This window comes from Dermacentor andersoni, chromosome 1, assembly GCF_023375885.2.
Source record: "Dermacentor andersoni chromosome 1, qqDerAnde1_hic_scaffold, whole genome shotgun sequence".
Lineage (NCBI taxonomy): Eukaryota > Metazoa > Arthropoda > Arachnida > Ixodida > Ixodidae > Dermacentor > Dermacentor andersoni.
Genome location: NC_092814.1, coordinates 291,667,003 through 291,682,345, shown reverse-complemented (window position 1 = coordinate 291,682,345; position 15,343 = coordinate 291,667,003). Strand labels below are relative to the sequence as shown.

The window sequence follows — 15,343 nt, the reverse complement described above, 5'->3', positions numbered from 1 at the left end:
CACCGGTTTCGATAAATGCACTGTCCAACTTGTGCTCAAAATTCACTGTTTCTAAACATAATTTCTCAAGGGAGGACCATTTAATACATTGGAGCACAAAAGGAACTGGAACGCTAATTTATTTCGCCGCACACAATGGAAAATAATCTGTCGAAACTGGCGTCATCCTGAAAATACGTTGCATGTAGATGCGCCTTGCGAACTCACCGGCTGCAATTCGTAAAGCGCAATATGTGCCATAAGTATAGCTAGTTAGAAATTTTTTTTTGAATTCATATATTATGCCTTTCAATTTCTCGAGTAAGTAATGTCCATCTCCAATGTCCAATTACCTCAAGGCATCACACTGCGCTATTAGCCACAGGCGATATGTAAAACTTGTGCATACGGTACACCCTAAAAACACCCCGTATTAATTTGAAATTGCGTCATAATTGCGATGTTTCCGATGGCAGTAATTTTGACGTATTCAGTATGGTTCGGCCGATTCTGAATAGCAATGACAATTAGCAGTAGCTTGTTGTCCTAGTTTTTCTTGCTTTTCTTTTTCTCTCGCTAAGTGGCTGCGGCGCGCAGAGACAACTTGACACACGACTTAACTTCGTATTTCTGTTCCAGCCACTTGCAGGAAAATATCGGCCAGGAGGGCATCCTTAGCCAAGCCTCGCCAGACGAGTCGACACGTGCCTTTCGAACGGCGGCTCAAGGGCACCGCAGTTAAAAAACAGCTTCCCGTAATATCTGACAGTCGTGCAGTCTTTAAACAATAGAACGCCTATTCGGAATGTGCGCATGGAATTCTTTAACGGTGTACGTAAATCTAAATGCACAAGCGTTTTTGCATTTGGCTCCGCAGGGGAATGAGGCCGTCGTATATATAGGCGGGATCGAAACTGCGCAATGCCAAAGCAGCGCATCGCCATAGTAACCGAGTTACCGCGGTGCAACCAAGCTAAGCTACAGGGATTTCATGGGTTGATTTCATACAGGCATGTAATCCGCTTTCCATGCAAAGAGTGACGACTGACACGTGTAAGTTGCATTCCAGCAGAGTAATTTGTCGTCTGCGTGAAGCGTGCACTGCCGATTGCAGCAGTATAATATTAACTTTCCTATCGGCTTTAATTTACATACTGGACGATTCACTGAAAGCGTGCTGAACGGCGAAGAGCGCGGGCCTTGTGTAGCGCCATGCAAGGCCCACCAGCAATAATGCTAACGTAGTCAGTTCGTCTTTCGCGTTTTCTTTTTTCTAAAGTAGAACAAGCTTTCTTCCCGATACTTTTGGCAGATAAATCAATTCTGAATTTGCAGTTTCATCAGTTACAAGCTTGATAGCTTACACCAATCAACTGCTAGATTAAGAAATCTAAGCATGCCTTTAAATGAATCTTCTCATCCTTTAAGGATGAGAAGACTTCAAATGAAATGTTGCCTCAATGTATCCGTCAGCAAATGTGGCACCTTATCGCATTCATTTTGGAAACTTGGGTGCCTTAGTGGAGACGCGACAATGACGCGTGATATTTTTTAATTATAGGCACAGGGTCCCACACTCTGACGCCAGAACAGGCAGTGAGTTTTCAACCAGCCAGATATAGGCAATCTGCATATACATAAACAAAGCGGTGTGAAGATGCAAAGTGTTGTTAAATACGGCGGGCGCTGCGTTCCTTGCAGCTTTTTAAGGCTTTGAGCATTATCTCGAGAAAATACATTTTGAAAATTTACCCCGTAGTATGCACTTTGTCTTCCAGGGAGACTCACGTCAGTTTTGCGTCTTCCATCTTGTTTCGTTTCTTTGATAATTTCCGCCAAACCTGACCGAAGAGACGCCGCACGCGAGGGCCAGTCACATGAGTCGCGAAGTATACTGGATGAAAGGGAGGCCCAGGTGGTGAAACATAACCCGTCGTGGCCACCTACAGCGAGCCGGATAATCAGATCGTAATTTTGGCTCGCAAAACCTCAGAGTTTTGTTACTTTTAATTTTAAGTTCAATACTTTATCTGGTCAGCCGATCATACTCGTATCCGTGCAGAACGCTAGTTTCTTGCAACAAGTATGCGCACCTGCCGACTATACATTGCCAGCGTAGATGTTCAGAAGCACGGAGGAAGGAAAGCGACGGGGCTGCCAAGGCCAGCACGGACGCGTTGGAGAAAGTGTGGCGGAAGTCACGTGCTGTTTTTCGCAAAGGGGCACTGGGGCTCGTGCCCCAAACGTCAACGTTGTCGTAGCAACCGCGTTCCTGAAGCTCTCGCTGCTGCTCTCGGCTTCTGAAAAGTGAGATAAGATTTTTTTTCGGCTTGTGTCTTTCTCGCAGCACATCCTGTTCGCGAGACAAGCTGACTTGGCTTAGCTGACAACTGACAAGCGTGGCGTGTAAGCTCGAAAGTTGAGTTTAGGGTCTATGAGTGTGTTAGCCAGCAACACTCAAGTAATTATATAGGGCGCGGGTCTTCGTCGTCTTATTCAACGTGCCACGGAAAAGCCCAGGAGCACGTGTGCTTCACTAAAACTGTTACAAAAGTTTCGTAGGCTTTGTTCTGATGCGCGTCAGCAGCACACACTTCCGGCGGCTCGTAGCAATGCAAGTTCAAAGCTCGCGCCTATCTATTCCGGCGAGCTGATTGGAGGCGAAAACAGAGATGGCACACCTACATGGCTTCATTTCTGGCTTTAAAAAACATGACATCAGGCCCTCTCCCATTTTGTTTCTTTCCTCCATGTTTAGACGTTACTTTGTTATCGTTTATTTATTTCTACTTGTGAATTATTCGAATTTCGAATATAATCCAATCCTCTCTGCTGTTTTGTTCTTATTCTATTCATGAATTCACTATTTGAAATTGTCGATATTCGTTTCTTTCGAATATAAGAGATAACACTTATTCGGGTTATCGAGGGAGAGAGAGACAGAGAGACCGAGGGAAGTGGGCACTGTTCCGAATGGTCTGCCACAGGTGAGGCACGATTGCCGCTCAGGGGCACCAGTTCCTTAATGAACACAAGGGATAGATAGCTAAAAATTTGCACGCATTCGAAAAGAACGGCTCGCTGTTAGGTACATAAACGAATTTTCTGTATCAATTTATTCTTTAGGCAGACTCAATGTCTACATCTCTTTATAGCAATGTGCGGTGCTGCAGCATCACACTTGTCCCCTTCGGCGAACAAAACACCTTACACACTGAGGAATATTGCTTAAGGAAACGCAACAAAATTTACGCACTCAAGGGTGTTTACGTCCCAGAATCATGGTATAATTATGAAGCATGTCTATGTGGGGGACTCCGGATTAAATTTGACCACCTGGGGTTCGTTCACGTGCATCCTGCACTGTACGCAGGCGTTCTTGCATCTGGCCCGAACCGAAATGCGGCCGCCGTGGCCAGGGGTTCTATAACGAAAAACTATTGCAATCTGCTTTTATTGCAATTTCCTTACGTCAAATTTACGTACCCATCGATGCAAGGATTGGGTGGTGACACGCAGCGCTCTTTGAAACGCCCAATCAGACGTTCTCCCCGTTTAGAGGAGCTATTTTATCTTAAAGCCAATATTGCCTACCTTGACAGGTATTTCTTATTGGATTAGCTACCAAGAGGCGGGGAGCGTACAGAACTAGAGAGGGTTCCGCTAGGGCCAAACTATCGCAGTGAATATAGATAACCGGATGAGGAGGCAGGTGCCGGCGTCTGTGAATAACCCGCTTCCGCTTGCTGAGCTTGCGGTGGCTTGTGGATAATCGCGGCGGCATGCTACGGAAGGTTAAAAATGTTGCTATAATGGATCCTCAGTGAAGAATTCGAAGAGCGATGTCGTACACGTGTCGAAAGGCTTTGGAAACGTTATACTTCTACGTGAAAAGTTTTCTTACACGCAAATAAATTCGTTCTTCCTGGCAGTTCCGAGTAACCAGTGAAAGAGCGATCGGTGGCCACACATCTATTACGCTCGGAACGGAGTACTTCCCGCCTATTTCGAAAAAAAAAAAAGCCTAGTTTTGTTCGTCATATTAACGCATGTTTAATGCGTGCACGTCACTTTGACGAGATGAGTTGTCGTAGTTTTGGGACGTCGCGTGACAGAAAGGTGAAGTGGGCGCAACCCGAAAGCTTTTGAACTAATAGCGGTGGGCTGATGGCCAAACAGGTGTGGAATGAAATAACTATTCTTATTTTGTTCGGTTTACTAATGCATAATCAGTGCGTACGCGTCATATCAGATGGCGAGTTTCTTGCGGTTTTCGTGAAGTCGTGTGGCAGAGAGGCGAAGTGCGGGTAGCTTGAAATATTTTTGGCCACTCGTGGAGTGCCGATTGCATAAATGGGATGGAAACAGTTTGGAATAGATTTACGTTATAGCCCCCCAGGATTCAATCCCGCGCCCTCTGGCTTAGCAGCGCAATCAACGCCAATGCCACTACGGGACCACGGCGGGTCCCACAATTGTTTTTGCGTATCCTCTTTTTTTGTGTACCCTTGCGCTGATGTGTATGTTCGGTTCAGTGTTTGTCGGCCAGCATTTATTATGCGTGACTGATAACTAAGCTTTCAGCTGTTAGCCTTGTGATGACCCTGATATGTCCTTGCGTAGAGATGTTCTCTGGTGCCGGTTACAAGCCATGAAAAATGAACTGCTCCAAGAATACATTTTTGGGTCCACTTGCTAAGCGTACGTTTTCAGAATTTTCGTCAGTTGAACACTACCCAACTAAATAAGGATGTGAACTATAGTCGGATACAACTTAAGTCTGCAGTGAAGCCCCGCACGCACCCTATAATAACCGCCAGCCACTGTCCTCCGCGAGGTTCCAAATAGTTCGTACTTCAAACTTTCCATGTTACCTAAATAAGACAGTAGCCATAAAAATAAAATTATAAGCGCCTAATTTTACATGTTTTCACTTGTCTATTATAGTGGAACGGCGAAAGCCTAATCATTTATTGAACTGAAATAAAATGCCTGCTTCAATGCAACTACTTATTGTCGAGTTTCACTTCAGTTGGCAGTGAAATTTCACGAGTAAAACTGAGTCAGCAGTGAAATTAACTGCTCCACGGACTTTTCAAGAGTGCAATGCTCAGACCCGATGCATTTTGTCCATGTCTGTTGCACACCTCATTGCTTCCGCCGATGAAATAACTTCAAGAACAGCACACGCTCCGGAGGTATTAAGCACGACGCCATTTTGAAATGGTCGCTTGACGACAATTTTCTTTGCTTCTGTGATTCACGGGTGAAGAAACAACCCCGCGCGGTCCATGTGCGTTGGTTGCCAACTGCTGTTTTTTTTTAAAGTTATATCCTACTATACCAACGACTGCTTTTACAAAGCCGGTGCGTGATTTGCGTGTGCCTGTGCGTGCGTGCGTGTGTGCGTGTGTGTGTGTGCGTGCCTGCGTACGTGAGTGCGTTTCTCAGTACTAAATAAGAAATCAGTTTTCACTGAAATTCATTGATTGCCATGCTTCAGTTTTCGCCGCATGTGAAAACAATTGTTCAAGATTGCCGAACCTTGCTCCGTCTCTCTCTCATTCCAGGCGCTCACCGCGAACATGAAGGTGTCCACCTCCTGCCTCATATCTTCGACGCTAAAGATGCCCTTGCGGTAGTAGTGCGACAGCAGGTCCAGGAATGCTGGTCGCTCGGCACCAGTTCCGATGACTGTACCCTCGGTACCAGGAGCTGGCGGCACCGTCGGCGCCTTGCCACGAGAACCACCGGTATCAAGGAAATCCTCCTCCGCCTCGGCCCTCGCCGCTGAGCGCCTGGTTGCCTCGGCTTTCTGACGCTCAACGATCACCTGTTTTGTGCAGGAAGAAGAAGGCCATGCCGTGGGTAGAGTCAGACCAACGACTCTTTTTTTTTATTTCTTGGCCACACGTGCTTGTCAGAAAACTGTTGCTCAATCTCTGCCTGGGGCCTTTCGTAACATCATGGCTGACAATCGCCACATATTCCGGCGCTTCTTTTGCTGCAGCTTTTCTGTGGAGGTTTTGATTCGCTCTTTCTGTGACGAACTGAGACAGAGTTCCGACTCTTGTGATGTCGAACAATGAAAGTGTGTGTCCTTCCTTAATGTGATTTCCTGCGTGTTCTATTTTTCTTTTTTTTTTACACTTCTATCACATCGGTGCTCAGGCATGTCCCAATTATCTCAACTGCGAAATATTTTCTCTTATGGTGTTGGTGCCTTACAATGCAAGCCACCTTCTATCAAGGCGACGTTCTATAATGAGCCATGAACGTTTTTTTTCTTATCTTCACCTTTTGATCTTATAAAAAGGGTGACGAATGCACTCGAGAGTCCTACTGCTTTCATTGCTTGACTTCACGCAAGATGACTACTTATTTAAAATTCATGCTGCTTTGAACAGCCAAAGGAAAATTTCGTGTAAAAAGCTAACTATAGTTAGCTTTTTACTCCGAAAGAAGCAGATAGCTGAGGTACTTATGATAATCTTTCTCATTTACAATAAAAACAGAAAGAAAAGCATTCGAGCACGGTTCGTTTATCTCCCTTTCTGTTTAGATAGTATCCGAAAGAACACAATTTGCAAAACGACCATGATCTGGCTAGTCGGTATTTCGAAATGTATTGGTGCAGTATTCTAAGAGTGATCTCTATGTCTTTCGCTGGCTATAAACGTCCCAAGGACGTGTTTCATCCTCGATGCCAGCGCTCGTTTCTATCTTAGCGGAGGGATTCCACCTCAAGCGAGTTGTGTTTCCATCGTTCTGCTGCGGGACTGCGCTCTCGATAGTCGTAGAAAATCTTGTTAGCCATGACTGCAGCTTTGCTGGCACTGCAAAGGAAGACTATGGATTACTGACGTGTCGTTAAATGTCGTGACAGCAATGCAAACATTAATGAGCAGCTAGCAGCCGTTAAAGTCTACTGCTTCTCCAGGAAAGGGCTTGCGAAAAGCAAACGACAATGCAGACGCGTCAACGCAAACGCGCTCGCGGTGGTGAGACGGCGCCGCCCCACAGGTGTTTCAGTTGTCTGCATCTACAACCAAAAATGTTTCGCTCGAAAAAGCACACGCACGCCACAGCACAAGTGTCCTGTATGTTCTACACCTGGCCTTACTTCACCTTGGTTGTGAAGCAGTGTAGCCTCTTGACAACTTTGCCGAACAGGACGCCTCTCGCTGTTGCCCAGTACACCGCGTCGATCCAAGTCCACGGCTGCAATACTCTCTTCATGAAAAGCTTGATGGCGCTGCAATGGATCATGACATCAAAAAAAAAAATAAGAAAAAGATGCAGGCCGCCCCGCACTGCTTGCTCATCACGCTACCCGCTTCCTTTGGTAGACGTCGACTCGTTCAATAACGTGGCTCCAAAGTTCAGGAGTCAGTAAACATTTCTGCTGATGAACAGCGTCGAGCGCGCAATCTTATCAGCTCTTTGATGAATGTGGTGTTTGGCGCAAGGGCCAAGTGTGGCCAAAGAGCGCCAGGCCGGTGCTCTTTGGCCACGTGGCGAGCCACAACTAAGACGCCACATGCGCTTCTCTCCACGTCGGCAAATTCTCGTTTTGATGAAGGCGTGTCGATTGTAATCAAATTGTCCTCCATGAAGTGGCTTAGCCACATCGCCTTAAATGGCGTTATTTTGACGTCTCCCGAGAGAGACCGTTGCTCGTATACATCGTGAACCGGAACGGTGATAAACAGCGATTTTGAAAGTGATGACTCTAGTTTGTATAAAGCTGACAAAGAGTGCGTCTGTGGCGTGGTCTGAAAATTTCTATGCTTACGAGAAGTGGGAGCAGTAGCAGGCTACTTTACAGCCCGTTAAGTTGTATATTTTTGCGCAGGTGTTACATAGGCTGCCAAGCAGCATCCGTGCATTTTACACGCGTACCCTCGAATCCGGACAAGCGCCCACTTGTGTCACTATATATATATTTGTGTGCTGTGCACGCCTGCATCAGCGTGATAGAGGAGGAAAAAGATTAACCAGGACTGAGCCCGGTTGGCTACCCAACTGCGCTTAATGTATCCGAGGGGAACAAATGATAAAATATTTGTTTTATTGCGAAAAAAAAGTGCTACTCTGGCTAATTGCGGGAAGCGGAATTCTCCAAAAAGATAAATATTTTTACCATTAATAGGTTATTTTTGTCTGGGTTTGCTATGCGGCGCCTCTATCGCCCCGTCACAGCACCGGCATTGCTACGTTGAGCAAACGGCACGCAATTGTAAGCCACATCCGAAGGTAAACGTAGTACGCTATATGCCTCATGAGTGTATTATCTATTTCGTACAAGAGAGGGAATGCGCATTGATTGTGATGGTACAAGAGCATGCAGCAAGATTGCGAAAACAGGCAACGCAGAAGCAGAGCAGCCCAGTGTCCGAACAATGAAAGAAGACAGAGGGATAAGACACGTATGCTCAGTACGAGCGAACAGAGGAGGGAATAAGAGAGAGAGAGAAAGAAAAAGAAGCATTACGCAAAGGTATGGTGCCCCTAAAATCGACAAGACTCGGTGTTTTCTGCATGTCAGCCACATAGAAATCGTAAATCGGCTTGGTGCCGTGTAAACCGTATAATAGCGTATAGTAAATATGTAATCCCGCTTACAGCGACACTTTACAACAGCTATTGCGTCTAAGGGCTTCTAAATCCTCAAACGCTGCAGAACTCGAAGGAGTTGCGCTGCTGCTACACGGCAAATCCGCGAAGACTTAAGACGTTTCAGTAATATGACAACAAGCGCTTTTAGCACCACCGTCGCCAGCGACGACACTTCATGTGAAGCACTCAAGACATTCAGGGATATGTACCGGCCTAAGGAGGTGACATCGTTTAAGGACTGGGTCCGACTACAAGCTAACGTCAGTGAGACACTCAGCTCACGTAATGTGGAGATTCGAGTGCAAAGTCTGCAAAATTTGGCATCTTCAGCTCCCTTCCCCTTTACCCACTTCTTCAAATAGGCCTAGAGCCATCATTTAAATAGATTATCCTCTCTCTCTCTCCCAACAGCTAATTGCCTTGAACATTATTAAAAACATCTAAAACCGCATGCTCATTCCTTTAGGCTGTTCGTAATGTCATACTGAAATAACGTAAGGTGGCGTAACATGTTTAGTTGCGTAGTGTCGTACTCGCGCATTATTCTGGCCAGCTTTATTTCAGCATCCTGGGAACATTAAATTTAAATAAAATTTCATATTGCCACATGCCGTGGTGACGTGTGGCAACATTAAAGCTACTGGCTGCAGTGTTTTTATCAAGGCTTGACGCTGACGCTCCTCATTGACACAAGCAAGAGAGAGCGAGAGATTAGTTTTACAAAGTGAATAGTTTCGGGGCACTATTTTTTCGAACGAGTTCTTTATGGAACGTTAGTACAAAACACGCTGATGACGAGTGTCTCCGCTCTGGCAACTCGAAGTCCTTTGAGATTTCGCGGGCGTACTTTGTTGTGGACTCGTGGGTTCATATTGACGAAGTAACGTACCGCGATCTGTATGGGAAGAAAAATGGGTAATATGCTAGGACACTACGATGTGTCCAATCTCTTTTTGCATCATTCCTGCATTTTGCGTGGTAGACTATTTTAGTGATTTCCATGGACTTCCGCACAACGCCTCCACCACGCATCAAGTGTCGTAGGCGAACTTCTTTCATACGCATGAACTGTCGTTTTGAAGCGCTAATTGTACCCCACAAGCATCAATATATTCGACTTATATAGCTCCCCATATACGAAAAAAGCCGTGTTCTGGAATGAAATGAGTCGTGAAGCTTCTTCACATTGCCGTGTTCCTCAGTACCCGAGATTTGCGAGGAAATTTTGAGGCCAAGCTTGTCGCTCGAGGATCTGTACTGGCCACTTGGACTCAAATCTTCGCGCAGAAAAGAACTTAACGAGCCCCCTTAATTCAGCTTCTGCCAGGTTGCTCCAGCACCATGATATATGTATGCGGGCGGGCAATAACTAGTTTTCTTACCCAACAGCGGCCGAGAGCCCTCCCCTTCTTCAAAATAAAACTTTCATTCATTCACTCATTCTATTTTAGACAGACTGTGTGCTCCTTCGGTGTAGCACGCGCATAAATTCTTAGCGCAGGTACGTATACCCTCTACGGGTGTTGGTATTCTTCGTTTTTGACTTGGGACGTAGCTGCTAATTAGCAGCAGTGACGGGGCAGAAGGGCATAAACACGCGAGGAGGCGCAGGCCAGTTTGTGGCGTTCAGTGGTTTTTCTTTTTAACTTCGAGGGTAAGTCCGGGTGTTTTCCTCAGTGATTCCCGTAAATGTTACTAGAGAGGCGGATTCCGCAGCGCTTGCCGGATAATTACACTACAACTTAACTACAATTTGAGTCATACCCCCTAAAAGGAAAATTGCTACTTGGGATTTACCACTGCCAAGTTAATTCATAAGAAACAAACTAGAATTTTAACAAACTGTTGTGGACGTAGAATACCTTGTTCTGTCTGCTTTTGTAGAGCAGTATAAGATTTTATATCCATAGAAAATAGTAATGAGCAGTGATTGTCGATGTTCATTTAGAGTAATAGTAATAAAGAAATACCCGAAACAAGCGCACACATTATAGGTGGCGCAGATTTGTTTATTGGGCTATCAATGTCTTTCATCATTAGGCAGTTATTTATCGCAATATTTGTATCGTGCCTCTTCCATGTAGTGACTAAGTCTGGTAAATGAAGTGCACTTTAACAAGGAATTTTTGCATAGTTGGTTTCAGACTTAGAACGTAATGTAGGGCTATATACTAGTGTTTACCGATTTCAGTGATTGAATCACTTCTTATGTTTGTCACCGGAGATGAGCCGCACGTTTTCGATAGTGCTCAGTGGACGCGATACTTGCTAGACGGGCTAGTGATGAGGTTCTCTCAGAGCACAGTATTTTCATACGCCGGAGAAAAGTTCCAGAAACATCAGCAGCGCTTTCTTAGCGCTTTGTATGTCGCCATTCTTAGAAGAAAACCTGCAACCCTCAGCTGTCGCGTGTTCTGCCAGCGTGCCATTTTCCGTGTTGACTAACCAACCTGTACATTCTGTACAACCTGAACAACCAACCTGTGGAGCCTATCTCTCGAATAAACACACTTTTGCATGAGTGACTCGCCACGCCCACTTCTAAGTACATAATACTTTGACAGCTGGGAGCTTTCCCACAACTGTTGGAAAAAAGAGAATGTGCGGGGTCAGGAAGCCTGGGTCTACCAAAGAGGCCCAGACTTAGGCCTTACTTCTGTTGAGACTAATTACTGTTATTTTAATCTGCCCTTCACGTTTCTTTTTTTCTAAAGATGCATGCAACTATGCACATCCTTATAGAATTATTGGGCCTGTAAAAAATGCTAAATTAGAATAAGATGCGCCTTTTGGTTTCCTGGATTCCATACCATGACCAATTAAACGCTTGTAAACATTCATCGGGGTTTCCAGCCTTCCTTTCACTGCGGCGATGCGAACCGCAATTAAAAGCGATAAGCATCATTGGAAGAAATAGCAAGTAGGCAATATGCGAAATATTTGAGGCTACGGAAATCTTGAGCCATGATGATCGTTGTGTGAGCGCACGACCTTTATCGTTGTCCACCATGAGCTCGATCATCTTTTAAGGGTGCGGTAGTTAATTCATTGGGTCAGGCTGTTCATTATAATTTTTTGTTAGTTTCGGTTGCTTATTCCTCAGGCTTTCCTTTTTTCGATTCACTGTCTCGTTGTACTACGTCAGTGAATAAAGCATGTAAAAAATGTGTTGCAGTTCAATGATATTTATTTGTAGGTTCAGCGCTTGCTTACGTCTCATTTAGTATTTTGTTCCGAGTTTCACGTTGTGGTGGTCGACATGGCATAACGTGGTTACATGTCGCGTTGCTCCAAGTCGGTCCCGCAAGTGCACTGATCGACGCGCTGCTGACTTTTATCATATTTTGCCCTCCACCTTCATCTCTATGCAAGCACATTCACTGAGCTTTGAAAAGATGAAACATATTGCTGGAAAATGAAAACGAGCTTCTCCCTTTCATTTAGCAGCACCGCTCGGCCATTCACTTTTCAGAATAAAACATTCCTAACCGATTCGAATCAAGAGTTTCGCTATTCGTACACCTTAGATGTAAAGTAATATTATCGCTAGAATACTTGCGACTGTCGCTTCAAGCGACGCGACAATGTTCGCGGCGGCGTTGAACGCACATGCAAGGCGAGTCGGAACGCGAGGATCGGCCGTGACCACAGCAGGCAGGCTCTGCCGGTACGTGACCCGCGGCACGCGTCGGTTCCGTTCGCCATTGTTGTCTGCGTGGACGGCGTCGTGAACAATGGACGAGTGTGGACAGCTGAACCAGCGTCATTAGAGCGTGCGTAGTGGCTTACCCCGGTTTAACGAGCGACCTTAGGAATGTTGGCACAGAGAACGAACTGCTGGAAACGGGCTGAGTACGCGTTACTGCTTGACATAGAGAGAGAGAGAAAGAGAAAGAGAAAGAGGTTTAATGCGCCGAGCGGCCATTTGGTCTTCCTTTCTTTTTTCACTCGTTTCGTGCCGGCTATGCTCTTTTTTTTTTTTCGTTAATTTGGAGCGTTGCCATTCTCTCCGTTTGCGAGCTTTACCCACGTTGGGGGAATCCTGTTGCGCAACCTCTGTATACCGAAGCCGCTTTGAATTACGCGGAAAGACACATCGGACGCGCACTCAAAAGCGCCCGTCAAAACCTCATGACTGAAGCTGGAGATTCGGGTCCTCATATTTAACGCGCGTAGTGCGTCAGCAATGCGCCGTGAAAGCGCAACTTTACGTTCATCGTTGGCGGACGTTAAGGTCAGCCACAGAGGCTACGCTACATTTGTTGTGATGCACGCTAACGCCATGTTAACGTCCCCTTCTACTTCCCATTTATACGTCAACACTGCGAGCGCGAAGAACAGGGAGAATTGTATGATATGGGGGGGGGGGGGGGGGGGGGGCGAGGGTGGACGGGGGGAAGCCGAGATTTACTGCACGACTGTTCATGAACACTGATATGCGACGTGCGCACTGGTGATGCGTTGATTATAATCCTCACAAAGGACACTCGGGGAAGATAAACAGCAGAAAATCTGCTTACACCAACCTTATCTTTTAGCTCACTAGACTTCCCGTACGACATATTATACACTACGAAGGTGTTGAAACGGTGAGCTTCATTAAAACGTCTACTTTTGTATAAAAGCTTACGCAGGAAGAATTCATAGTGACCAACGCACCCGGAAATAAGAACATTGCGAGCGCATTTTTTTTTTTCACACCGAAGCTGGCGACAGCCTAGAGCTGTTAGCTGCAACTATAACAATGAAAATTAGCGGTGCCAGTGAGCGGAATGTGACAATATGGAGTAGATAAGGCTTGGAGAAGACTAAAGGTCAGCTGCGTCCGGCCATGTGCTTAAAGCAGTAAGAAGATCGCAAGGTTGTTACGTAGTCAGTAGTTACTTTCAAGCTGTCCATATACCCTTAGCCAACACTCTAAGTGACGTGCAGTGCAGATACCAGTTTTTCCTAATTTTCTTTGAAACTCACAGTGTATGGAGAGGTGGTAGGTTTTGATAACCAAAAAGAAAAAAAAAGACAGCAATTACCACTAGAACACAGAGTCATTAATTTACTTTACAAGAGAGCACAGATGTATTCACGGACGACGGTCGTCTTAAACAGTGTGTATTAGTTCATTGTTACATTATATGTTGTTTGTTGATTGGAATATCTCGCACTTTTCAAAACTGAATGACTAATTCAATCTCCACTTTCCTCTCCAACTTGTACAGGTAACAACTTTGGTCAAATTCATCGCGGAGCTTCATTTCGCATGCCTATTTTTAATCATAAAGCGCGTCGTTTTTGGTATTACTGCTGCCGGCACGTCGCGTCGCAAATTACTCAAATTACATACGGGGCTTGTCTGCACTGGCCACATTCAGAGAATGCAAGGTATACAGTCAGAACAGAATACGCGTATGCTACCGGAATCTCGAGCAAGTAAGAGTAGCCTGGCGCCTCTTGCATGTTGTCCCGGGCCAGTTTCGTAAATAAAGTTAATCTTTCCCCTGTGGAAATTAGAGGGAGACTTCTGACTTAATAGCTGCCAATTCTCGCAAACGCTGCTACCACACAACTTCATTTTCTTAACAATGTTCGTTCCTCGAAATCCGTGCGCATCACATGTCGCTTAAACATGTGTTCACTCTCATTTCACGGTTCATTCATTAATTCATCCCAAACACCTTAAAAATTTGCACCATATGATTCAGGATTGTGATTAGAAGTTTAGTTACATTAAAAGTCTATGCAGGAAGTTCGAATTAAAACTGTAGCTATGTCTGGCGTAAAAATGAGTTATGAGTGTTTATAAATTATTTAGAGCAAAGTGCATTTGGTCACTGTTTGCAAGGGCCGAGTGTTGAGCTGACTCATGCTCTTCGCTCCTGTTCTTTCTTTTTTCCTGGTATACGAGACTTGCTGCCTTTGCTGGTCTCTATGTTTGAAAATTGTCACCACATATTTAACATGAAAGAGGCACATGATAAAACGGTGCTTTTCTTGCCTCTGCTTGATCTTTTTTTTTGCTTGGTTTTTAGTGCGATTCTGTAAAAAAAAATGAAAGGCCTCGAGTACGTTCTTGCTGCTTACTCATGTGTATGACGCCTTAGGAAAGTTACGAACTAAGCGCGTTTCTGATTTCACCATACTTCCCGGCCGCGGCGGGCGCACTTCGATAGGACTGAAATGCAAGAACGCTCGCGTACTTAGACCGAGGCGCATGTTAAGGAATCCCAGATAGTCCGAATTTTTTCGGAGCCCTCCTCTTTGTGGTCTCTCTCTTAGTCCCAGCGCTGCTTCGTGAGGACCGAAATTTATGAATGAATTATGATTTTCTCACACTTACAGACGGCTGACTTATGTGTTCCTAACAAGTGTTTCCGAAGTTCTAAGCAGCACTTAAAAATGTCTTGCAACATTTCTTTAATACGACCTCTGTCAGAAATTTTCCCAGACTGAGATCGTAAAAGAAGGGTTTATACAACGTACAATATAGTCCTCTTAGAAAGTAGTCCTCTCTGCTCTCTAAGTACCATTGCAAACGTGTCTCGAGGGAATGAAAGGAAGCAGAGAACGCTTCATCCGCGGTGCTGTTTAGAACACTTGTCACAGCACTTTGGAGTGTTGCCATATCTTAATGGCGCTCCCTTTCCAGCAGCCATTTCACAAGAGGGCGAAAAACAAAAACAAATCACACGGAGGCAGGTCCGGTGAAATGAGGATGTGGTAGATCAGGCATATGGTATTTGGCCAGATA

The 15,343-nt window shown here is 45.3% G+C and overlaps 1 protein-coding gene across 1 annotated transcript in view; it reads right to left on the bottom strand.

The window, feature by feature from the left end:
* Positions 1-15,343, bottom strand: part of LOC126548538 (cytochrome P450 4V2-like) — a 58,046-nt gene that overhangs the window by 12,395 nt on the left and 30,308 nt on the right. Inside the window, exons 6-7 of the mRNA XM_050196765.3 lie at positions 7,108-7,234; positions 5,558-5,812 (exon numbers count right to left, since the gene is read on the bottom strand). Coding sequence (XP_050052722.1) covers positions 5,558-5,812; positions 7,108-7,234 — 382 coding nt within the window. The remainder of the gene's footprint in view (positions 1-5,557; positions 5,813-7,107; positions 7,235-15,343) is intronic.